The 26136-nt window shown below is 45.7% G+C and overlaps 1 protein-coding gene across 4 annotated transcripts in view; it reads left to right on the top strand.

Moving 5' to 3' along the window:
- The window catches only part of CRTAC1 (cartilage acidic protein 1), a 751919-nt gene that overhangs the window by 635897 nt on the left and 89886 nt on the right, over nt 1-26136 (top strand). For all 4 annotated transcript variants that reach the window (XM_073684992.1, XM_073684991.1, XM_073684993.1 and 1 more), the window contains exons 10-11: nt 5722-5822; nt 15046-15214. In XM_073684992.1, coding sequence (XP_073541093.1) covers nt 5722-5822; nt 15046-15214 — 270 coding nt within the window. The remainder of the gene's footprint in view (nt 1-5721; nt 5823-15045; nt 15215-26136) is intronic.

The raw sequence follows: 26136 nt of genomic DNA, 5'->3' as shown, positions 1-26136 counted from the left end.
CGAAGAGTTTTCAGTCTGGTAAGGTGGGTGGAGATTCATCACCAGCAGGGAGGAGGGACACTGAAGAGTTTTCAGTCTGGTAAGGTAGGTGGAGATTCAGCAGCAGCAGTGAGGAGGTGCTCTGAGATGTTTTAGTCTGGTAAGGTAGGTGGAGATTCAGCAGCGAAGAGGGGCACTGAGAAGCTGTCATTAAGGTTAGTTGGGCAGAAATTCAGGAGCAGCAGCAGGAAGGGGCACTGGGAACCTGTCAATCAGGCTAGGTGGGCTAGTTTAAAATTTCAAAAGGATTAAACAGTCAATCTGACGTGGATTTTCACTTTAAGTACACCGGCTGCATCAGGTCTTCAGGTCTAAGAGATCTATGTAATAATAAATGCAATTCGTATTATAAAATTTGGTGACAGATCCAACTTAAGGCAGAAAGTACAGTATTTATAGTTAAAGAAGATTTCAGGAATATTAAGATATTAAGTTGTCCATCATCTCAAACAAATGAGGTTACAGCAGGAAAGTTTTTTAAAAGAACCGGGAAGTGCTAGAATAGGAACTGTAGGGGCAAGTATGATTTCTTGTTATTGTTTTATGTCATTGTAAGCTGTTTATATACAGTTATATGAAAAAGTTTGGGCAACCCTATTAATCTTAAGCTTAATGTTTTATAAAAATTGGTGTTTTTGCAACAGCTATTTCAGTTTGATATATGTAATAACTGTTGGACACAGTAATATTTCTGCCTTGAAATGAGGTTTATTGTACTAACAGAAAAAGTGCAATCTGCATTCAAACAAAATTTGACAGGTGCATAAGTATGGGCACCTCACCAGAAAAGTGACATTAATATTTAGTAGATCCTCCTTAAACAATTCCAGTTCAGTTAAGTTTGATGGTCGCCGAGCATGGACAGCCCTCTTCAAATGATCCCACAGATGTTCAATGATATTCAGGTCTGGGGACTGGGATGGCCATTCCAGAATATTGTAATTGTTCCTCTGCATGAATGCCTGAGTAGATTTGGAGCAGTGTTTTGGATCATTGTCTTGCTGAAAGATCCATCCCCTGCGTAACTTCAACTTTTTCACTGATTCTTGAACATTATTGTCAAGAATCTGCTGATACAGAGTGGAATCCATGCGTCCCTCAACTTTAACAAGATTCCCGGTGCCGGCATTGGCCACACAGCCCCAAAGCATGATGGAACCTCCACCAAATTTTACTGTGGGTAGCAAGTGTTTTTCTTGGAATGCTGTGTTTTTTTGCCGCCATGCATAACGCCTGTTTGTATGACCAAACAACTCAATCTTGATTTCATCAGTCCACAGGACCTTCTTCCAAAAAGAAATTGGCTTCTCCAAATGTGCTTTTGCATACCTCAGCCGACTCTGTTTGTGGCGTGCTTGCAGAAACGGCTTCTTTCGCATCACTCTCCCATACAGCTTCTCCTTGTGCAAAGTGCATTGTATAGTTGACCGATGCACAGTGACACCATCTGTAGCAAGTTGATGCTGCAGCTCTCTGGAGGTGGTCTGAGGATTGTCCTTGACTGATCTCACCATTCTTCTTCTCTGCCTTTCTGATGTTTTTCTTGGCCTGCCACTTCTGGCCTTAACAAGAACTGTCCCTGTGTTCTTCTATTTCCTTACTATGTTCCTCACAGTGGAAACTGACAGGTTAAATCTCTGAGACAGCTTTTTGTATCCTTCCCCTGAACAACTATGTTGAATAATCTTTGTTTTCAGATCATTTGACAGTTGTTTTGAGGAGCCCATGATGCCGCTCTTCAGAGGAGATTTAAACAGGAGAACAACTTGCAAGTGGCCACTTTAAGCAGCTTTTCTCATGATTGCATACACCTGGCTATGAAGTTCAAAGCTCAATGAGGTTACAAAACCAAAAAAAGTGCTTTAGTAAGTCAGTAAAAAGTAGGTAGGAGTATTTAAAACAAGAAAATGATAAGGGTGCCCATACTTATGCATCTGTCAAATTTTGTTTGAATGCAGATTGCACATTTTCTGTTAGTACAATAAACCTCATTTCAAGGCAGAAAGATTACTGTGTCCAACAGTTATTACATATATCAAACTGAAATAGCTGTTGCAAAAACACCAATTTTTATAAAACATTAAGTTTAAGATTAATAGGGGTGCCCACACTTTTTCATATAACTGTATATCCCCTTAACAACATTAGACGTACTAATACGTGTCTGTGCCCTGGGTCTTAAGAGCCAGACACGTATTAGTATGTCATGGCGATCGCGCGCGCACACAGGCTGTGCTCGCGCGATCGCCACCAGGTGTAAGCTGATTGTCACAGCTGACACCCGATACTATGTGCAGGGAGCGGTCCTGCACTGCTCCCAGCACATTAACCCCCGCAATGCTGCGATTGAAGTCGATCTCAGCATTGCGGTGGCAAGGGGAGGTGATCGCAGATACTCACCTCCTCTTCCGGCCTCCAGCGCTGTCTGCTGTGGCTTCCAGGATGTTGCCATGACGACCCGATGTCGTCATGACAACATCCGGGTCACCAGACAACAGGAAGATTGTTTGGACATGCGCAGTGCATCTCCAAACTATCTTCTCCCTGTCCAGCGCTGACAGCCTACATGGCACAGGGATGGTGCTGCATTCCTGTGCCATGCAGGCAATCAGAATAAAAAAAGTGAAAGTCCCAGAGTGGGACAGAGTAAAAAAGTGTAAAAACTGTCATAAAGTGAAAAAAAAATTAAAAAAAAAATTGTAAAAATATAAAAAAATAAATAAAAAATAATCCACCAAATATAAAAATATAATATACCCATCAATAAATATTATTATAAAAAAAAACACCAATAAAAGTACACATATTTGGTATCGCCGCGTCCAGAACAACCTGACCTATAAAACTGTCCCACTAGTTAACCCCTTCAGTGAACACGGTAAAAAAAAACAAAAAAAAACGAAGCAAAAAACAATGCTTTATCATCATACCGCCAAACAAAAAATGGAATAACACGCGATCAAAAAGACGAATATATATAAAAATGGTACCGCTGAAAACGTCATCTCGTCTCGCAAAAAACAAGCCACCATACAGCTCCATCAGCCGAAAAATAAAAAAGTTATAGCTCTCAGAATAAAGCTATGCTAAAAAATATTTTTTTCTATAAAATTGCTTTTATTATGTAAAAGTGCAAAACATAGAAAAACGATATAAATGTGGTACCGCTGTAAACGTACTGACCCGATGAATAAAGCTGCCTTATCAATTTTACCACACGCGGAACAGAATAAAAAAAAAAAAAAAAAAAAACAATTCCTGAATTGTTGGTTTTTGTTTATTCTGCCTCCCAAAAATCGGAATAGAAAGCGATCAAAAAATGTCACATGCCTGAAAATGGCACCAATAACAACGTCAACTCATCCCGCAAAAAACAAGCCATCACATGACTGTCTGCCAAAATCTGGAAAAATTATAGCTCTCAAAATATGGCGATGCAAAAACTAGATTTTACAAAAAATGCGTATTTTACTGTGTGACAGCTGTCAGTCATAAAAACCCCATATGATTCTGGTATCACTGTAATCGCACCGACCCGAAGAATAAAGTCGTCTAATCACTTATACCGCACGAGGAACGGCGTAAAAAATAAACTCTCGGGTTAGGGTTGGGCTAGGGTTAGGGCTAGGGTTAGGGTTGTGATGGGGTTGGGATTTTTTTCAAAAGTAAGAAAAAAAGATGACGATATGGCGACTAGTGTTGAGCGCAAGTGATCGCTACTTGAGTTTGCATCGGGTGCTCGGGTATGCATTGAGTATCGTGGGTATTTGAGTGACATGCTCGAATCTCCGCCCCATATGCTTCGCGAGCAAAAAAACTTTCCGGGGATTGCCTGCCATGCACGAGCGATCCCCGCATGTTTTTTTTTGGGTGTCTAATAACCATGAAACATGCGGGGCAGGGACTCAAGCATGTCACTCGAGCACACGCAGTACATGGTGCATACCTGAGTACCCGATGCAAACTCAAGTAGCGAGCACTTGCGCTCAAGACTAATGACAACTTATTCAATATGATGACCTAACGTTATCAAATTCTGTGTCGTACCTCTGGGTTCAAAATGTTCACTATACACCTTAATAAAATTCTTGAGGGGTATAGTTTCCAAAATGGGGTCACTAGTGGGGGAGCTCCAATGTTTGGGCACACAGGGACTCTCCAAATGTAACATGGTGTCCACTAACAAATTGAGCGGCTCAAATTGTTAGCGGACACCATGTTGCATTTGGAGAGCCCCTGTGTGCTCAAACATTGGAGCTCCCCCACAAGTGACCCCATTTTGTAAACTAGACCCCCCAAGGCACCTATCTAGATGCATAGTGAGCACTTGGAACCCCCAGGTGCTTCACAAATTGATTCGTAAAAATGAAAAAGTGAAAAAAAAACACTTTTTCATTTTTACGAATCAATTTGTGAAGCACCTGGGGGTTCCAAGTGCTCACTATGCATCTAGATAGGTGCCTTGGGGGGTCTAGTTTCCAAAATGGGGTCACTTGTGGGGGAGCTCCAATGTTTAGGCACATCAGGGGCTCTCCAAACTCAACATGGCGTCCGCTAATTATTCAAGCAAATTTTACAATCAAAAAGTCAAATGGCACTCCTTCCCATACGAACCCTGCCGTGCGCCCAAACAGTGTTTTTTCCCTGCATATGGGGTATCGGCGTGCCCAGGGGAAATTGCACAACAAATTTTTGGGGTCCATTTTTTCTTGTTACCCCTGTGAAAATAAAAAAAATTGGGTCTAAAGTAACATTTTTGTGAAAAAAGTTAAATGTTCATTTTTTTCTTCCACATTCCAAAAATTCCTGTGATGCACCTGAAGGGTTAATAAAGTTCTTGAATGTGGTTTTGAGCACCTTGAGGGGTGCAGTTTTTAGAATGGTGTCACTTTTGGGTATTTTCTGTCATAAAGACCTCTCAAAGTGACTTCAAATGTGATGTGGTCCCTAAAAAAATGGTTTTGTAAATTTTTTTGGAAAAATGAGAAATCGCTGGTCAACTTTTAACCCTTATAGCTCCCTAACAAAAAAAAATTTTGGTTCCAAAATTGTGCTGATGTAAGGTAGACATGTGGGAAATGTTATTTATTAACTATTTTGTGTGACATATCTCTCTGATTTAAGGGCATAAAAATTCAAAGTTTGAAAATTGCAAAATTTTCAAAATTTTCGCCACATTTCCATTTTTTTCACAAATAAACGCAAGTGATATCGAAGAAATTTTACCACAGTCATGAAGTACAATATGTCACGAAAAAACTGTCTCAGAATCAGGGGGATCCGTTGAAGTTTTCCAGAGTAATTACCTCATAAATTGACAGTGGTCAGAATTGTAAAAATTGGCCTGGTCATTAATGTGCAAACCACCCTCGGGGGTTAAGGGGATATTTATATATAAATGTTTTATGAAACTCAGTCTTGTCAAAATTTTGGAAATTGTTCTTGTGTTCAGTGAAATATCGATTAAAATATTAGGCGTCAAAGGGGGTGTACTAATTTATACTGAGCACTGTATTTAACTGGACAACTGTTTCATCATTTACTTGGGGGAGCTGTCTCCTGGGCTCAGAGTGGTCCCACTTATGGGTAATGCACTTTTACGAGTTTTTATGACCTTACATTGTAGGGCAGGAAGTGACAATAGGTTTGTTCACCAGCTGTTATTTTTTTTTATACCTATAGGGGGTGCTGTGACTGATTTCGATGGAGATGGCATGCTGGACCTAATCTTATCCCATGGGGAGTCCATGGCACAACCTATATCTGTCTTTAAAGGAAAGCAGGTACATTTTCATTATTATTTGATACTGGGAAACTAGTTAGTGATTTGAAGGCTAAAGGTGGCCATGAACATAAGACTGTTGTTGGCCACATCTTAAGATATTGGAGGGGTCAGTCGACCATCTAATGTGTATTCATTCATCAGAAAAAAACAGATCGGGCACTTTAAATCCTTTGTTCTCACAGGATAGTTCCAGGGCTGGGCCTGGAGACAATAAAGGGTTGTCCACCTTTGTCAACATATTGATATGGCACCAAAGCGCAGTGTGACATGCAGAAGTAGTGCTGTTGCAGAGTGTGACATGCTGAAGTAGTGCTGTTGCTTTAAAAGCATTCAGCAACTATTAGAAGTAACACAAGCACATGAGACAGGAAGTCTTGTGCTCCAGAAGCATCCAGCGACTAGAGGGGTTAACACAGTCACAAGAGAAGGGGAGTGTTTTAGCAGAGCTCCAGGGGGATTGTGGGGAAGTTGTTTACTGTCTGGCTGGAGCCGAAGAGAAAGGTGGTGTGTGTGTTCTGTATCTCACAGAAGCGCCCCTGCAAATGAAAAGGATTCAATTCAGGAGTGAAGCTAAGCACAGGTCAGGTAGAGCTCCTGAACTAACAGTGCAGAGTATTGTCAGGCAGAAATATAAGGACTGGAAGAAATGGTGTCACAGGGATCATCTCCCTCAGCAAACCCTCCCCCCCTCCTCCATCTCACTGTGCTGTAAAGACTGCTGTGTTCATTAATGTGCCTTTGCATTTGGACTGTGCTTTCCTGTATTACTGGGAAGACTGTGAACTGCTGTGCTACTAAGGAAACTGTACTGATTGTCACTGGAGCCTGTTGCTCATAAGACTTAACTTGCACTGGCTGTGTGGTTTCTTATTAAATGCTACTGTTCTACCATTTATGAGGACTCTTGTCAAGTGTGTCTGGTCAGCAAGTGAAACAACCTATGTATCTCTGCCTGAGGGTTAATACCCCTGTGTGCCTGAGAGTAGCTGCAGCACATGGTCTATGGTCGCCGTGAGTAACGGTTCCCCCAGGATTCCCAAGAATTAATGTAACCTGTCTCACCCCTATCTGAACCTAGCGGCGTTCGTGTAACATTGGTGGCCCATACGGGGAGTCCTGAGTGGGAATTAGCGTGTAGAGGCAGAAGAGGAAAAGTGTCTGGAAAAGCACAGCAGCACAGCACCTCAACTCAACTCTGCTACACCAGTTAAACAGGACCAGCCCTAAAGAAAACTCACTAGCAGCAATGGATGGGGAAATTCGAATGGACAGAATTAGTGAGCTGCTTCTTCAGTTAACCTGTGAAGAATTGAAAACAATAGCAGAACATATAAAGATGTCAGAAGAACAGGTTTCTAAATTCTAAAGCACACAACCACAGGCAACTGGTAACCGCGACACGGAGGAGGCCCCAGAAGCAAATCCAAATCTCACCAAACCCCAGAATGGCGCATGAGGTAAAACGGCTGCGTCAGTACTATCCCCAAGTGTGTGTTCCCATCTACAACAGCTGAAAGAGAGACAGAGTCATCAGTTACTTAATGCCCAGTGCGGAGGTCAAACGATGTACTCAGCAAAGATAGCCTCATCAGCCTAATCGGTGAGAGGTGCTTTATACAGTGCCAGCTAGATGGACTCCTGGTAAAAGCACTGTGGGACACAGGAGCCCAAGCGAGCCTTTTAAATGAAGAATGGAGAAGGCGCTACCTGCCACATACCTGCCTTCGGTCGCTAAAAGAACTCTTAGGGCCAGTGGAACTCCATGGCAAAGCTGTCAACCAGACCGAAATCCCTTTCATAGGCTGGGTGGAAGTGACTTTCCAACTGAGGGCCACGAAGAACAGCAACACCATTGAGCTTTTGGTACCTTTTCTCGTGACCAGTGATCAGAACGTGACAGAGGATCCTATCCTGGGTTATAATGTAATCAGTGATCACAAGTCAGGGACGCTGGTGGTGGATGCTATTGCCACATCACTTGCCATACCCAACGCCGTGGCGGTAAATGTGATTCATAGTGTAAAGAAAGCACAGAATACAATGGACCTAAAAAAAGTCAAGGTAGGCTGGCACCCAGCCATCATCCCTGCAAATGAAATGGTGGGGGTGAGGTGTGGAGTCCAGGTAGAACCGGGAAGAAAAGTCCAGAAAAGATTGTTCGTGCCAAAAGACTCCTCAGAACTTCCGGAAGGCCTAGTTCAAGGTGAGACTGTGCTTACGATTCCTACTGGTATGTTTGTTCGAGTGACAGTGCCGGTGATGAATACTGCAAAACAAAAAATTAGACTGCATCCAAAGACTGTGTTAGGTCACATTGAAACCCTTAAAACGGTATATCCAGCCAGTGTGAGACCCGCCCAGGGGTCTACAGTGAATTCAGTCTCCCCACCAAGGAACAGGAGTTGCCCAGGGGAGGAAATTGCAAGACCCACCTCTGAGTCCTGGGATCCCCCAGTACCCCTGGAACACTTGTGTGCTGAAGATTGAGTGGTAGCAAAACAGATGCTGAGAGAAGAGTGTCATGAATTCTCCACAAATTACTCTGATATAGGCTGTATCCCATCGTTGCAGTTGAAAATCAATTTGAAAGACACGACCCCAGTAACCAGAAGTTATATGTCTGTGCCGAAACCATTACACCGTGAAGAGAAAGAGTATTTACAAGACCTAATCAACAGAGGTTGGGTCCAAAAGTCGAAGTCGTCTTATTCCTCTCCTATTGTTTGTCTTGAGACTCTGCTGTGATTACCTTTAATTAAACCCAAAGCCTGATCGGCACCCAATACCAAAGATCCAAAATATGCTGGATAGCCTATCAGGAAGTACCTGGTTCTCTGTCCTCGATCAGGGTAAGACATATCACCAAGGGATGGTCAAAGAGTCCAGTAGATCCTTGACAGCATTCATCACACCGTGGGGATTATATGAGTGGATCCGCATACCGTTTGGGCTCAGTTCAGCTCCAGCAGAATTACAGAGGAGCATGGAGATATGTTTAGAAGGATTGAGGGACGATATCTGCCAGCTGTACTTGGATGACAATGTGGTATACAGCAAAACCTTCCGGGAGCATGTTGAACACGTGAGGACCGTATTACACCAGTATCAACAACACGGAGTTAAGTTGACGCTAAAGAAGTGTGAACTGTTCAAAAGGCAAGTCTGATTTCTAGGGAAAATTGTGTCCGGAGAAGGATATACCATGGACGCAGCTGAAATCGCTCCGGTACAGGCCTTAAAAGACAAGCGGCCCTCTACCGTCGGGGAGTTGAGGCAGATATTAGGATTCCTCTCCTACTATCATACTTACATTTAGAACTTCTCCAGGATTGCCACCCCACTATACCTCCTCTTAAGGGGGACGACAGAGATGACAACACCCACGGAGAAAAAGAACAACGCGGGTAGGACCGGGCTTGAAAGAAACAATGCCGTTTCGTCCCAACAGCCCATTCTCAGCAGATCACCAGGAGGTATTGGATGAACTAGTAGACTACCTGGTAAAACCACCCATCTTGGGATATCCTGATTTCAATTTACCATTTTGTTCTTCATTGTGACGCTTCTCAAGTTGGACTGGGAGCTGCCCTGTATCAGCATCAAGATGGAAAATTGAGAGTCATCGTTTATAGTTCTAGAACATTAACAGATGCCGAGAAGAATTACCATCTACATTCTGGAAAATTGGAGTTCCTGGCACTGAAATGGGCTATCTGTGAACGATTTAGAGATTATCTCTACTACAGCAAAGATTTTGAGGTATAAACTGGCAACAACCCTTTGACCTATGTCCTTACTACAGCCAAACTGAATGCAACGGGTCAGATGGGTCGCTGAACTAGCTGACTTCAATTTCAGCATCAAGTTCAGGCCAGGAAAATGCAATGCGGATGCTGACGGATTGTCAAGAATGCCAATAGAGCCTGAGGAGTTCATGCAAGAATTCTCAGAGAAAGTCAGTCTGGAAGCAATTGAGAGGACTACCTAAGCAGTACAAGCTTATCAGGAGGAAGACACACCATTCTGGTGTCCGTTAACGGTAGAAACCACCATAAAAGCGAGAGATCAAGATCACCCCAGGTCTATTCAACAACTACCAAAAGGGAAAATCCATAGAGCACAACGTGAAGATCAGATAATTGGTAGAATACTACTTTATGTGGACCAAAATCGGTTTCCAAGTAAACGAGAGAGAGACAATGAGTCACCAGCAGTATTTGTTTTAATTAAAGAATGGGCAAAGCTCTACCTCAGTGAAGACGGTATCCTGTATCATAAAGGAGGACAAAACCGACAGTTGGTACTACCCAGAGTATTCCGTAGATTGGTCTTCAAAGAACTCCATGAAAACATGGGACACCTGGGAGTGGAAAGGACAACCAACTTGATCCGTGAATGTTTCTTCTGGCTGTACATGCAGAGAGATATTGAGAGGTACGTGACCAGATATTGAGAGGTGGGTGTCTGAAAGATAAACATCCCAACACATCAACCCGGGCACCTATGGGCAACATCCAAACTACGTGTTCTTTTGACATGTTCTCAATAGACTTGCTACATCTCGAGACGTGCAAAGGTGGTTACGAATACATCTTGGTGGTGATGGACAATTTTACTTGATTTGCTCAAGCATATGCCACCACCAATAAATCAGGTCGAACAGTGGCAGAGAAGATCTTCAATGATTTTGCTTTGAGGTTTGGGTTCCCTACGAGGTTACACCACGACAAAGGAAGAGAATTTGAGAACCAGCTCTTTGCCAAGCTAGGAAAGGACTGTAGAATTCAGAGATCCCACACAACGTCCTATCACCCAGAGGGTAATGGACAAGTGGAACATTTTAAACGGACATTATTGTCTATGTTGCGCACTTTAACAGCTGATGAGAAGAAAGACTGGAAGAGTTCTCTGTCAAAAGTGGTACATGCCTATAACTGTACAAAGAGCGATGCAACGGGCTACTCACCCTTTTTCCTATTGTATGGACAATCACCAAGACTACCGATCGACATCATGTTCGATACTCCGGTGTCAGAGACTTACAGAACGTATCCGGAGTACGTTCGGAAATGGAAGGAACGGATGGCAGAGGCATACAACATAGCGTCCAAAGTGGTTACGCAAGGACAGAGCAAGAGTAAGTAGTACTATGATAGAAAATGTTATGGAGCAGAATTGGCACCGGGAAGGCGGGTGCTAGTCAAGAACATACGTGATAAAGGCAGTGCAGGAAAACTTTGTTCATAGTGGGAAGACAAGGTGTATGTGGTCATAAGGAGGAAAGCTGATGACAGCCCAGTGTATGAAATCCGATTGGAAATGGGCACAAGAAAACCAGAATAGTCCATCGGAATTTACTGTTACCCTGTGATTATCTCCCACCACAACAAGACTTAAGTAGACTGACATCGTCCGAGATCGACTAAGGGACCACCACAGACTGAAGCTCCGGAAGTGGATAGTGACCTTAAAAGTGCCGATGGAGAAGAACATGCCGTTGTATTTCTCAGACCGGTAAGGAGAGGGATGTTCCATCCTCAGGAGAATGAACTAAGTCCTGAGGCTCCAGAGTTCATACCAAGGAGTACAGATGAAATCCAGATCAGATCTGATGATGGAACACTGGCCCTTGAAGAGACCGATCGACACTCAGGAGGAGCGGAATTACCAGACCGTGTGGAAAAAAGTGACTTAGGAGAAGTACAGGAATTTACAGAGGCAGCTCCAAGAGCATCTGAGGAAGCACAGGAAATGAGTCTCTGAGGAACAACCCACCAGGAGGATGTCGACTCGAGAAGTGAGGACGCCCGTGATGCTGATGTATGAGACACTTGGTGAACCGAGTCAAGTGCCAAGGACTGTCGACTGGAAACAGGTATCTCTGCCTGTGGACCAGGTAAGCCCACTTGAGTGATATTCACCACCGAGAGGCAGTATGGAAGATGTTGCCTGGTGGAAAGACTTGTTTCACTCCTTGATTTTTCTTAAAAGACTTTGTAGTAACAAAGAACTGTTAAAGCATAGATAGAGAGAGCTGGTTGAAGACGTACAAAAAGCTCCAGCTGAAGAGATGCTGATTGTTTGTTTTTATTGTGTTAATTATTTATTTCTTACAGGCGTCCTACAAGAAAAAGGTCGTAAGAATAGGTTGTTATCAATGTTTATGAACATTATACCAATTTGTCAATGCCAATTTGTATATAAAGCTATCCAACTTTCACCACTGTCTCAGAATTGGTCAGATTGACCAATTAAGACGAATGTCGAGGACGACATTCAAAAAGGAGGGAAGAGTGTGACATGCATAAGTAGTGCTGTTGCTTTAAAAGCATTCAGCAACTATTAGCATTAACAAAAGCACATGAGACAGGAAGTGTTCTGATCCAGAAGCATCCAGCAACTAGAGGGGTTAACACAGTCACAGGACAAAGGAAGTTTTTTAACAGAGCCCGAGGGGGATTGTGGGGAAGTTGTTTACTGTCTGGCTGGAGCTGAAGAGAAAGGTGGTGTGTGTGTTCTGTATCTCACAGAAGTGCCCCTGCAAGTGAAAAGAATTCAAGTCAGGAGTGAAGCTAAGCACAGGTCAGGTACAGTTCCTGAACTAGCAGTGCAGAGTATTGTCAAGCAGAAAGATAAGGACTGTAAGAAATGGTGTCACAAGGATCATCTCCCTCAGCAAACCCTCCCCTCCTTCTCCATCTCACTGTGCTGTAAAGACTGCTGTGTTCATTAATGTGCCTTTGCATTAGAACTGTGCTGTCCAGTACTACTGGGAAGACTGTGAACTGCTGTGCTGCTAAGGAAACTGTACTGTTTGTCACTGGAGCCTGTTGCTCATAAGACTTAACTTGCACTGGCTGTGCGGCTTCTTATTAAATGCTACTGTTCTATCGTTTATGAGGACTCTTGTCAAGTGTGTCTGGTCAGCTAGTGAAACAACCTACGTTTCTGTGCCTGAAGGTCAAAACCCCTGTGTGCCTGAGAGAAGCTGCAGCACATGATCTATGGTCGCCCTGAGTAACGATTCCCCCAGGATTCAAAAAAATTCATGTAACCTGTCTCGCCCCTATCTGAATCTAGCGGCGTGCGTGTAACACGCAGTCGACCACATTTTGGTGCCACCATCAAATAGGCTGCAGAAAATGATGATCGACAGAGCTCAAAGTGGCTCCGTCTGCATCATTAAAGTCAATGATCCCGTCAGCACAAATATCCTAATCCCAGTTTCCAGGACACGTAAGCCATGAAAGAGCTAAAAACACAATATGAACATACCCTTATATGTCTTTTTCAGAGCACCTCTCAAATGATTCATGACTGCAGACCTTATCAAAGTTGAATGTGCAGGAAATAAAAAAAAATTGTAAAACCTAAATGTTGCAGCATTTTTATTCTAACCCAATTGCAAATATGATTTGTAAATGCAAATTCATGAATTTAAATGGTTTCATAAAAAATTGCCCCCCAAATGGTGGAAAACCCCTTTAACGGACCTAAATTGCCAACATCAAGTATGCATGTTATATGAGTGCAGTCACGTTCAGGTGTGCCACCCCCTTTTGCTTCCTCTTGACATCTGTCAATCAAATGACATCACTTCCTGTCCCAGTGACCACAGAGTCTACTCTAACACACATAATTGGGTGGTCACCAATAATATTTTTTTGAGGGAGAAAACAGAGAGCGGGAAGACTTTACCCATGAAACTGAAGAAGATGACTCCCAGGCCTGGGATTACTTGTTGATGTGCATAAAATAAGGGAATCTGGTAGATGGATGAAGCGGGACTCTGGAGGGAATTTGACCCATGACTTGAATCCTTTTTGTATGTCTTTGGGGGTGCAACCTCTTGGACTTTCACCCATCTTGAGAATGAAGGGGCTGCAGCCCACACTTACCCCTGCCCTTTGTACAGAATTTGCTCTCATCTGCACAGTTTTTTTTGCCACCATGATAAATCAGCACCTCCTACTGTCTCAGGATTGGTGGAGGTCCCGGAAGTCCTGCTCCTTTTGCGAGGGGTATTTCGTGTTCCTGGTTTGGAAACACTGCTGTGCTGATGGAGAGCTCAGTACAGGTTTAAAGGGTTCTCCCATCTCATCCCAGATATTTCTAGCATGTTGGCTCCACCTCTGGGAAACCTACGTATTGGGAGAACTAAGGTCACCTGACCCCCTTTCCGCCAGGTGATCAGACCCTGATGCCTTGCCACAAGGCACAAGCTTTGCCACATACTGGATGTAGCACAAATTTTGCTGGTTGTCACTTTGCCGGTCCGTGAGCAATTACCGAGTTTAACCTCAGAGCAGATTTCATCAATACTGGAAGATCACAATCAGCTCTTAGTTCAGGTTGTGCCGCGCAGTTATACTTAATAACTTTTCTCCATCAGCTTCAATGTTTTTTTTCACTTTTTCAGGATCGCACAGCCCACTGGGTAGATAACTGGATTAGAACAAATTACTATTGCAGACTGTTCTTTACGGTCTAGACAGACTAATGCGATGAATGGAGTAGGATATGCCACCAAGAGACTCCTAGCTGCTCTGCAAGAATCATAACGAGACACGTTAGGCCTGCACTATAGTTAGTTACAGCTACTCTCAGTGGCCAAAACGCTTTAACCACTAGAAAACTTTTTATTTGCCCAGAGAAGTTGTCACATCACTTGTACCCAGATTGGAAAAGCTATTTTGGGGGATTGCCTGCTCATACTAAAGGTCTTTAATATGTATTCATACTAAACTCCCTGATGACCCTAAATGAGAACCAGATGAGTGACTGGTTACATATACAGGGTAAGATTTGTCATCCTACCATGGTCACAGCACCTATTGGCCCACGGAGCTCAAACGAGTATATTACTATTACAGTGTGTGCTATACCTGTACAATATGATGTCATGCCTGTCTGCTTAATTAATTTGAGATGGGGATAACATTTTTTATTTAGCTGCATTTATCCATCTACCTAAATAACAGTAACACACCAGACTTGTAAAACATGCTTGTTTTCATGCGCACTACTGATTTCCGAAATAAAAATTAAAACAATGGTTGCTCTTTAAAAAATTTTAATTCTTTTACAAAAAAAAGTTAAAAAATAAAAATTCTAAGCTCACAAAGTTTAGATGTTTCAGTTTATTCAGGTTGCATTTCGGTGGCTTTTACTTGCTACTTCCTAGTTCTTACAGGACTAACTGGACTTATTGTGTCTTCCAGGGCTTGAAAAACAATTGGCTGAGAGTGATACCACGTACCAGGTACGGTGCTTTTGCACGAGGTGCTAAAGTGGTACTATACACCAAGAAGAGCGGGGCCCATCTAAGAATTATTGACGGTGGATCTGGATACCTGTGTGAGATGGAACCAGTTGCCCACTTTGGCCTCGGTAAGTAATGATGGCTTCTTTTCTCCTTCATTCTCTTACCACATTGAAGATGAGCTATATTTGTGTTGCCTAGAAGAAAAAGCCAAGATCTAGTCTAAGCAAAAGAGGTAGATGCACTAAGGTCTCTGCTACCTCAGGGCCTCCACCACTCCTCATCAGGATCGTTCGCAGCAACTACAGTCCAACGCTTGTAATCTTGGGACATGAGCACTGGTTCTGTGTGAATGGAGCGCTACTGAGCATGTGCAACTACTGCTCCATTCACTGTGTATAGGAGTGTAGGTTGCACCTGCTCACTGCCGCTCCGATCACACCACAAAAGTGCATTTACAACAGGCAGAAAAAATTAATTCTCAGCAAAGTCTTTGAGTTGTTCTACTGCAATAGTGAGTTATAGCAGCTTCTGGGAATGCTGAACAATATGGCCTCCATTACTGCTATCATATGGGTTTGTTTTTAACACTTTAAGTTATGCAGTAATTCCGCTCAAGCTTTCCCAAAACTATCATCTTAGAGCAGGGGTGCACGGGCCTCACTGCCATACTGAACCAATCACAATCACCAATCAAAGGCTGCAAAAAATGCATAGGGGTCCTTTTTTGAATGCATGAATACATCACCAGAACCAACAATACATTAATACATTACCAGAACCAAGTTTTGAGGATTTGGAAAGATTCTGCTCAGTTTCTGCTCCAAAATATAAGTGTGAAAATACTCTAACTTATGCTAAGTTTTTAAGTTTTTGGATCAGAAACAGAGCAGAAGCTCGACAAATCTTCCTCATAATCTCGGTAATCTACAAATTGAGATTCTGATTTGGCTATTATCCTAAGTCATATTGCACGACTCGTTAAAGGGTTGATTGTGACTTGTAGGATTGCTGCTTCCAATAGGAGGCGCTATAGAGTTCAAGTCCTCTTTTTCTCTGAAGAGGCAATTTGCATGTTAAATATCCCAGGGGAGCATTGCACGGCGAAAAAGCCTTCTTACCTTGACATGCCAGAGGCGGTGTGTCGCTCTCCACAAGGAGAAATGTTACCACTTAGACCTCAGTCCAGAGCCTTTCATCTAGCCAAATCAGTTCTCATACTTTGCACTGACGAGGGCCAACAGCCCGAAACACCGTGTCTGCAAATTGAGATTCTGATTTGGCTATTTATCCTAAGTCATATTGCACGACTCGTTAAAGGGTTGATTGTGACTTGTAGGATTGCTGCTTCCAATAGGTGGCGCTATAAAGTACAAGTCCTCTTTTTCTCTGAAGAGGCAATTTGCATATCCTCATAATCTCGAAACTCTCAGTTTTGAGTATTTTTAAGTTTTAGTATTGCCGTGAAGCACGTTTTGGATTGCTACATGTGTGCAAGATCAAAACCACTATCAGCACAATAACAATCGTCAATACATGAATGCAGTTCCAGAACCACTATTAGTATATGAATGCAGCGCCACAACCACTGAAAGTACATGAATGCAGCCCCAGAAACACCTTCAGTACGTGAAATTGTTTAGGTGTTGCTTCTACATAGAAAAATGCAGTTGATTGCTCATTTCTATACAGTTCAAAATAAACATGTGCCACCATATGTCGGCCTGATGGACACCAATAGGACATTATTTGAGTCGGGTAGATAAAGCATTATGGACATAATTGGGATTAATGGCGGGAGAGTTTCTTTTTTTTTTGTAAGAAAAACAAAAGGCTTAAAAGCAATGAACACTTGTGGGAGACACTCTTGTGGCAGTGCCTCTCTCAGTAATACAGGCTGGATGTGAGCTCTGTCTGTGTCCAGGGTGCTGCTGTCTTCAATAGCTCATGTATCAGCACAGCTTTTATCCTGCATTTATTTTCTCTTTAAGTGATTTTTTCCTTGTGTACAGACAGTTTTTTTCTGCCTTCCCTGAGACTGTATGTACTTTCCCTATCCACTGCAAATCTGTGTACAACCCCCAACCTTCTACTTGCTCCTATCTCAATCACTGTGAGAATGGAGGGGGAAGTAGACATAACCGTCAGCAGCAGGAGCTATGACAGATTTGTAAACAATTTTCAAAAGAACTCGGTGAGATAAAGGACTTACAGAAACTCGATAGCAGCAAAATGTTTGAAAAACTTTCAATGAAATATTAGAAAAACTAAAAGGGAACCTGCCATGTAAAAAAAAGTTATTAACCTGCAGATATAGGGGTTAATCTGCAGCGTTCTGAATCTACCCGACTCTCGCACAGAGAGTCCCGCTGCCAGGAGGAAATTAAATTTACACCTCCTGGCAGCCTCAGACTTTCAGTCACAGGGGTGGGCCGGGGCAGCCTCATTCACCACCTAGTGTATAGTGAGCGGCATCTGTAACTGCGCACCTGGCAATGACTGACATCCAGCTCCAATGCTGAGTTTCCTAGGCAAGGAGCACGCACTTGCAAGCTCTTTGATAAACAACTTGTAAGCACAGCTCTGAAGCTGGCCAGTTTCCTCCTTCTTCAATGCTGCAGAGACAAAGCAGCTTCTTTTAGCAGCATCGGAGAGTGGCCAGTTTGAGCCAACGGCTCAGCTATGCTGCCTGCCCAAACTGTCAATCATTAAGAGCCCTTAGCATCCCCTGTCGGCAATAAGGAAGCCAGGAAGGAGAAGAGTGATGAGCCACTGAAGAACAAACATGAAAGGACCCCTTTAAATGAAAAATTCAGCTCTGCTACCTTTGAAATGTGCACTTATGTGTTTGATCGCAGCTATGAGATATTGTGTAACCTCAGCCTATGTGTAATATCCGAGTGAAAGCGAGGAAGGAGTTAGTATCCCACCACCGCACAAGCCGAGGGGCTTTATTAATGTGATGAAAATGTCAGCTCACACTCAACACACCGCCCCCCAGCCAACACGCTGGAAGCTGCTGTACATTCACTTGTCTGTGTCAACAAGGAGTTAAAAAGTCCAAAGAAGGAAAAAAGATTGTTATTCTCGAAATGAAAACAAAAACTGACTCCAATGGCCGCGGGTAAGGCCGGTCCCCATCTTTCATCTCAATTCTCTCTGCTTGTTTCATTAGCAATGATGAATTATCGGTAATCGGGAAGCAGAGCGGCCGGAGCGTTCGCAGGCTGGACTTCACTACCTGCTCTACTGCAGAAAATGGCCGATATATACAGTGAGAGCCAAGGCCGGGGTTCAGAGAGAGGCCCCGACCCCGGTGCTTGTAGGACCATTGGGGGGGCATTGGTAACTGGGACAATCTGAGCGGCAAATTTATATTTTTTTCCTATAATAAATCCATAGGTTGTGTGGCGTATTGCAGCTTAGTTCTATGGACGGGTATGGTGCGGCTTTTACCAACCTGTTTAAGCCCATTTATTGTTTTTTTATTCTGGTACATGATGAATAAGGGCATTGTCTTATAGGGAGGATTTTATTGAGGAAATGCACATTTCCTGCAAAAAAATACACATGAAAAAGCCTCAACATTTTTTATTATTATTTTCAATAGGAAAAGATTGTGTTTCACTTTACATGGTAGATTTACTTTTTATTTTTGACTGTTTCCAAATCTCCTTAAAAAAAAGCCTCACTTTACCTCCATAAAGTGTAAGCATATGTTGGATTTTTCTATATATAGTATGTATATTTACTCCATACCATTAACTGTTTGCACCATGCTTGAAAGGCATCACCTGTCCCCTGCTGATCACTGATAGGACCCCTACCATTCTTGAGAAAGGGGCTATGCAGGTCACTGTCTGAATGGTGCGGTGGTCGAGCATACACATCAATACTCCATGGGGCTGCCAGAGATGGCTGAGTACAGTGCGCAGTCTCATACACAATGAATAGAGGGGTAATGTGCATGTTCAACTGGTGCTATATACGACAGCCAATGACCTGTCAATCAACCAGATGAGGGTGGCACTATGCGGGGAATCAGGATGGAGTCTAAGGAGCTTAAAGTGCTCCCCCATTTGCATATATCTATGCTATATATATATATGACTCGCCCCCTGGGCCGTGGGGCACGCGGAACCGGGCGATAGGGAGACGCTGGGAGTAGTAGTGGCGGCCCGGTCCCGCGGCTCAGGGTGGTCAGACCAATGGTAGTCTGCTACGTGCTTCAGATAATGTCCGACTACGCCACCCGTGGATTGCGGTTATTAGGAACCGCCGCTGCAAGGCAGTCCGCTGGGGCTGATGATGAATGCAGCTGGGATGGTGTAACTCCCCACGGGAAGAGTGCGGCCCCAGGGCAGTGTAGTGGATGGTGGGAGTGATGGTGGTGAGAGTCCCAGTACCGGTAGTGCTGGAGGCGCGAAGGAGCACACAGACAACAAGTTACAGTCCAGGGTCTTTACTCACAGTTCATTTGTTCCGGGTCATTTCTGTCAGCAGTGACCGTCCGAGCCGTGCTGCGTCCACCAGGTGTTGGGCTCGGTCAACTCCCAGGCAGTTCAGGAGCATGGCACAGGACCCCCTTTAATCCTTTCTCTGGCCTGCCTCACCAGTGACCCACTTTTGTCCAGCTGCCGCGGACTTGTGCGGTTAAACGTGGGCCCCGTCCTCCGCTGTCCTATATGGTGCCTTCCTAGCAGGTTTGATGAGGTGTCGCACCAATAGATGATCACGACAACCGGTCTTTGGCTGAGGGTAGTTTCTCCTCCACCAACTCGGGATCCGGTACCCTTAATCTGCCTGACCCTTCACCCTGGATTCTCGTGGGTTCTTAGGGTCCCTTCCACCTTCTTGTTCCTGAGCCCTTCTGTTTCTCTGTCTCTCCTTCTCTTTCTCTGTTCCTTTCTGTTACTTTCTCGTGGAGCTGGGATGAGACTTAATCACAGCTCCCTTTCACCTCCTCTCTCTCCCTCGGCCTCTCTCTAGGCCCGCTCCTGAGTGGAGCTCCTACAGAGCCTCCACTCCCGGTCTTCTCCTCTGACTGAACGACCTTCTCTTCTCTTAGAGCTAAGATGGTGCCCACCTTTTATACCTCCCTCTGACCATGAGCCCAGGTGACCAGCAACCAATGGGCTCCTTCCTACGCTCAGGAACCAACCCCTATCTGCCTCTACAGCACTGGGTGTTCCACCCCCCTCCCCACTCCAGACAGGGACGTAGTCGGTCGTGCCTGCACTTCTGTCTAGTGGGAGCACCGTTGAGCTGTCCCTCGGAAATGGGGTGTGTGTGGTGTATGCAGCTAACTGAGCCCTGGTCCATACTCCATCCTTACCTGGGAGTGGAATATCACACCTCTGGTCTGAGGTGCAATACCCCTGTAGCGGCCAAACCCTCGGGGCGCTACATTCCCCCCTGGTAAACCACAGCACGTCCTCGGGCTGGAAAAGAGCAAAAACAGATAATTACAGGACATGCAAACTTTTTAAAACTTTTCACATCAGAAAACAGGCAATATGGTTCAATTCCCTTTATGGGAAACGCTTTTCTTTTCTTGTCACACTATTATAAAACGCTTACTAATACTTCTGGAACTCTTTTGACATATAAACACTATTAGAAAACATTCACATTACTATCTAGCAGCATATAAAAACTTTTCATATAAAACATTTGCAGGAAAACATTTTTACAACACATTCTTGGATCCTGGCGGCGGTGCAACTTGCGACCAGGTGTGCACTCTTCTTGTAAGTGCAGGAACTTTGGCAAACTTGTAAACACGAGGGACTTGCTGTCCCGAGGTAGACTTGGTAGTTTTTTTTATAAAACCAGTAGGGGGCGCTTTAGGAAGCGCAACTATATGCAAGGGAATGACTGCTCTCAGTCCTCGGCCAGTTTTGGGAAGGGAATGGCTGCTCACAGTCCTCAGCCTGGTAGGGGATGAGGGGCACACAGGTAACAGTCTCTTAACAATAATCAGTTCTCTGTACCCTGACGGGTAACTATGTACACAGGTACTTTGCTACTTACTAGTAGCGGTGTCCTCCATATGCTTCTTCTTCCTCCTCATATGGTTCTTCAGACCCGTCCGGGTCCTCTTGGCTCTCCTCATAGCCGCGGTGTTGTAGCTCCTCCTCAGTGAGCCGATGAACATGTAGGGCGTACGGTCCTTTTGCACCTACGTGGCGGGTAAAGGCGACCACATCGCCAGGGTACAAGTCACGGCCACGGTGTCCCTCAGGTAGATGACTCTCAACGTCCCTGCGGGTCACAAAGACGTCGCCTGCGGTTTCTGGGCCCCTGATGAACCCCCAGCCGTTCTCCATGTGGAATTTGACTATGGTCCCAGTGATTCGGGGACCACGGGCTGCTCGGGGGTCTTGGCGGGCCTTGCGCTTTTGTTCAGCACTCTGGGCCTGGAGCCGTTCCTCTCTAACGCGCCTCTCTCGTCGCTCCCGCTCAAAGGTCGCCAGTTGATGATGACAGGCCTCCAGACGACGGACCGCGTCTGCCCGGGTCTCTTGAGAGAACCCCATCAAGTTCTCGCTAGTGGGGTCCCACGCAAATTGGACGTCCTCCAGTGGGGGTAGGGTGACCTCTACGGGTTCTGGAGCCGGTATCAGAGGCTCGCGTGGGGGCTGGGTCTTCCATGGCTGATTGCCGGTCACTTCCGCCGGCCACTCCAGCGGCAGTCCATCCGGACCGGTATGATGTGCCAATAGGTCCACGCCCAGCGATGGTATAGTGGGGGGACCTGATCTGGGAGCAGCGCCCGGGGGCACTCGGCCTTGCGACCAGGCCGGGGGTCTTTTGGCTGTGCTAGGTGGCAGTCCCATCCGGGACAGGGGCGCAGGCTTAGCGATGGCGCCCGGGTCATCCAGGACTTGCGACCGGGCCGATGATGCTTCTTGCTTTACGGCGCCCGGGGTCAAGGGGCATGGCGCCGGGCGGGGCGTGGCCGCGGCACTCGCCGCTTGAGGCCTAGCTGGGAGCAGTGGTGGCGCAACAGCAGGTGCGGTGAGTGGGGCTTCAGGTGCTGCGACGGGAGGCTGGGGCAGGCTTGCGGTTGCTGGGCTTGGGGTGGTGACGTCCCCTTCACTTGCCTCAGTCCTCGTGGCTCCCTCCGCGGCGTCGCCTCCGGTCCTCTCTCCTCCTGCGCCGTCCTCAGAGGCAGGCAAACTCCGGGGTGCGGTTGAGGCCTGTCGCTGGTGGGTCTCGGCCTGCCGGGCCAGTTCCTCTCTCCACTCAGTGAGTGCACCCCGCTGCGCCCGGACCATCCTCCACTCCAGGTCCTCCAGTGCAGCTTGCGCACGCTCCGGGTCTCTGGGGAGCTGCGCTAGGACTTCTGCTAGGCTGCAGAGCGGTTCGGCCTGCAACAGGCTTCGGGCCAGGAGGCTGGTGCTGCTGAGGGCGTCCATCCCCGGGTGCGGTCTGTCTGGACTGATCCAGACCACCCCCTGCCCCGCAGTTTTCTTCTCTTTCCGCCCCCATGGGGGGTGGTCCTGGGGCATTCTGCTGACAATCACTCTCAGGGGCAGCCCCCCCACGTTGACGGACATTTCCACAGCCGTGCTCATGGTTGTTGGGGGCGGGCTTCCTCTTTGGCGCCATTCTGGGACCCGGCCCACGATGGGAGGCGGCCTCCTGTGGTCTTTTGGCGCGCACATTATGGCGCTCGTTCTTCTAGGGCGGGCGCCATCTTTAGTACAACGAAACAGTCTCTTTTCAGGCGCGCAGTACCCGTTGTTAGCGGGCACGAAATTCTGCCGACTACGCCAAAGCTGACTCGCCCCCTGGGCCGTGGGGCACTTGGAATCGGGCGATAGGGAGACGCTGGGAGTAGTAGTGGCGGCCTGGTCCCGCGGCTCAGGGTGGTCAGACCAATGGTAGTCTGCTACGTGCTTCAGATAATGTCCGACTACGCCACCCGTGGATTGCGGTTATTAGGAACCGCCGCTGCAAGGCAGTCCACTGGGGCTGATGATGAATGCAGCTGGGATGGTGTGACTCCCCACGGGAAGAGTGCGGCCCCAGGGCAGTGTAGTGGATGGTGGGAGTGATGGTGGTGAGAGTCTCAGTACCGGTAGTGCTGGAGGCGCGAAGAAGCACACAGACAACAAGTTCAGGGTCTTTACTCACAGTTCATTTGTTCCGGGTCACTTCTGTATCGCTAGTGACCGTCCGAGCCGTTCTGCGTCCACCAGGTGTTGGGCTCGGTCAACTCCCAGGCAGTTCAGGAGCATGGCACAGGACCCCCTTTAATCCTTTCTCTGGCCTGCCTCACCAGTGACCCACTTTTGTCCAGCTGCCGCGGACTTGTGCGGTTAAACGTGGGCCCCGTCCTCCGCTGTTCTATATGGTGCCTTCCTAGCAGGTTTGATGAGGTGTCGCACCAATAGATGATCACGACGACCGGTCTTTGGCTGAGGGTAGTTTCTCCTCCACCAACTCGGAATCCGGTACCCTTAATCTGCCTGACCCTTCACCCTGGATTCTCGTGGGTTCTTAGGGTCCCTTCCACCTTCTTGTTCCTGAGCCCTTCTGTTTCTCTGTCTCTCCTTCTCTTTCTCTGTTCCTTTCTGTTCCTTTCTCGTGGAGCTGGGATGAGACTTAATCACAGCTCCCTTTCACCTCATCTCTCTCTCTCCCTCGGCCTCTCTCTAGGCCCGCTCCTGAGTGGAGCTCCTACAGAGCCTCCACTCCCAGTCTTCTCCTCTGACTGAACGAACTTCTCTTCTCATAGAGCTAAGATGGTGCCCACCTTTTATACCTCCCTCTGACCATGAGCCCAGGTGACCAGCAACCAATGGGCTCCTTCCTACGCTCAGGAACCAACCCATATCTGCCCCTACAGCACTGGGTGTTCCACCCCCCTCCCCACTCCAGACAGGGACATAGTCGGTCGTGCCTGCACTTCTGTCTAGTGGGAGCACCGTTGAGCTGTCCCTCGGAAATGGGGTGTGTGTGCTGTATGCAGCTAACTGAGCCCTGGTCCATACTCCATCCTTACCCGGGAGTGGAATACCACACCTCTGGTCTGAGGTGCAATACCCCTGTAGCGGCCGAACCCTCGGGGCGCTACATTTATATATATATATATATATATATATATATATATATATATATATATATATATATATATATATATATATACAGTACAGACCAAATGTTTGGAGACACCTCATTTAAATTTTTTTTCTGTATTTTCATGACTATGAAAATTGTACATTCACACTGAAGGCATCAAAACTATGAATTAACACATGTGCAATTATATACTTAACAAAAAAGTGTGAAACAACTGAAAATATGTGTTACATTCTAGGTTCTTCAAAGTAGCCACCCTTTGCTTTGATGACTGCTTTGCACGCTCTTAGCATTCTCTTGATGAGCTTCAAGAGGTAGTCACCGGAAATGGTTTTCACTTCACAGGTGTGCCCTGTCAGGTTTAATAAGTGGGATTTCTTGTCTTATAAATGGGGTTGGGACCATCAGTTGTGTTGTGCAGAAGTCTGGTGGATACACAGCTGATAGTCCTACTGAATAGACTGTTAGAATTTGTATTATGGCAAGAAAAAAGCAGCTAAGTAAAGAAAAACGAGTGGCCATCATTACTTTAAGAAATGAAGGTCAGTCAGTCCGAAAAATTGGGCAAACTTTGAATGTGTCCCCAAGTGCAGTTGCAAAAACCATCAAGCGCTACAAAGAAACTGGCTCACATGAGGACCGCCCCAGGAAAGGAAGACCAAGAGTCACCTCTGCTTCTGAGGATAGGTTTATCCGAGTCACCAGCCTCAGAAATCGCAGGTTAACAGCAGCTCAGATTAGAGACCAGGTCAATGCCACACAGAGTTCTAGCAGCAGACACATCTCTACAACAACTGTTAAGAGGAGACTTTGTGCAGCAGGCCTTCATGGTAAAATAGCTGCTAGGAAACCACTGCTAAGGACAGGCAACAAGCAGAAGAGACTTGCTTGGGCTAAAGAACACAAGGAGTGGACATTAGACCAGTGGAAATCTGTGCTTTAGTCTGATGAGTCCAAATTTGAGATCTCTGGTTCCAACCACCGTGTCTTTGTGCGACGCAGAAAAGGTGAACGGATGGACTCTACATGCCTGGTTCCCACCATGAAGCATGGAGGAGGAGGTGTGATGGTGTGGGAGTGCTTTGCTGGTGACTCTGTTGGGGATTTATTCAAAATTGAGGGCATACTGAAGCAGCATGGCTACCACAGCATCTTGCAGCGGCATGCTATTCGATCCGGTTTGCGTTTAGTTGGACCATCATTTATTTTTCAACAGGACAATGACCCCAAACACACCTCCAGGCTGTGTAAGGGCTATTTGACCAAGAATGAGAGTGATGGGGTGCTACGCCAAATGACCTGGCCTCCACAGTCACCAGACCTGAACCCAATCGAGATGGTTTGGGGTGAGCTGGACCGCAGAGTGAAGGCAAAATGGCCAACAAGTGCTAAGCATCTCTGGGAACTCCTTCAAGATTGTTGGAAGACCATTTCCGGTGACTACCTCTTGAAGCTCATCAAGAGAATGCCAAGAGTGTGCAAAGCAGTCATCAAAGCAAAAGGTGGCTACTTTGAAGAATCTAGAATACAAGACATATTTTCAGTTGTTTCACGCTTTTTTGTTAAGTATATAATTCCACATGTGTTAATTCATAGTTTTGATGCCTTCAGTGTGAATGTACAATTTTCATAGTCATGAAAATACAGAAAAATCTTTCAATGAGAAGGTGTGTCCAAACTTTTGGTCTGTACTGTATATATAGCTCTTTTTAAAAGAGCTACACAGCATTATAAGCCTTGCAGCATTTACATAAACAAGGAGTATTCTAAAGAAGGAAAAAAACACCCATCTAAAGAAGTAGGTTTGGTGGTTCCTGCCCCTCATCAGTGCAGGACAGGAAGGTATGGAATATTACTTTTTCGCCTTGCTGGGACTACCAACCCTTGAAGTCTTCCTACTCAAGTTATAGTCCCTGCAAGGAGAAAGAGTACTATTCCATATCTTTCTGCTCTGCACTGA

This window comes from Phyllobates terribilis, unplaced genomic scaffold (assembly GCF_046119375.1).
Source record: "Phyllobates terribilis strain yellow unplaced genomic scaffold, ASM4611937v1 Scaffold_5__5_contigs__length_657084704, whole genome shotgun sequence".
Lineage (NCBI taxonomy): Eukaryota > Metazoa > Chordata > Amphibia > Anura > Dendrobatidae > Phyllobates > Phyllobates terribilis.
Note: the sequence above shows the minus strand (reverse complement) of the source record. Positions and strands in the feature narration are given on the sequence as shown.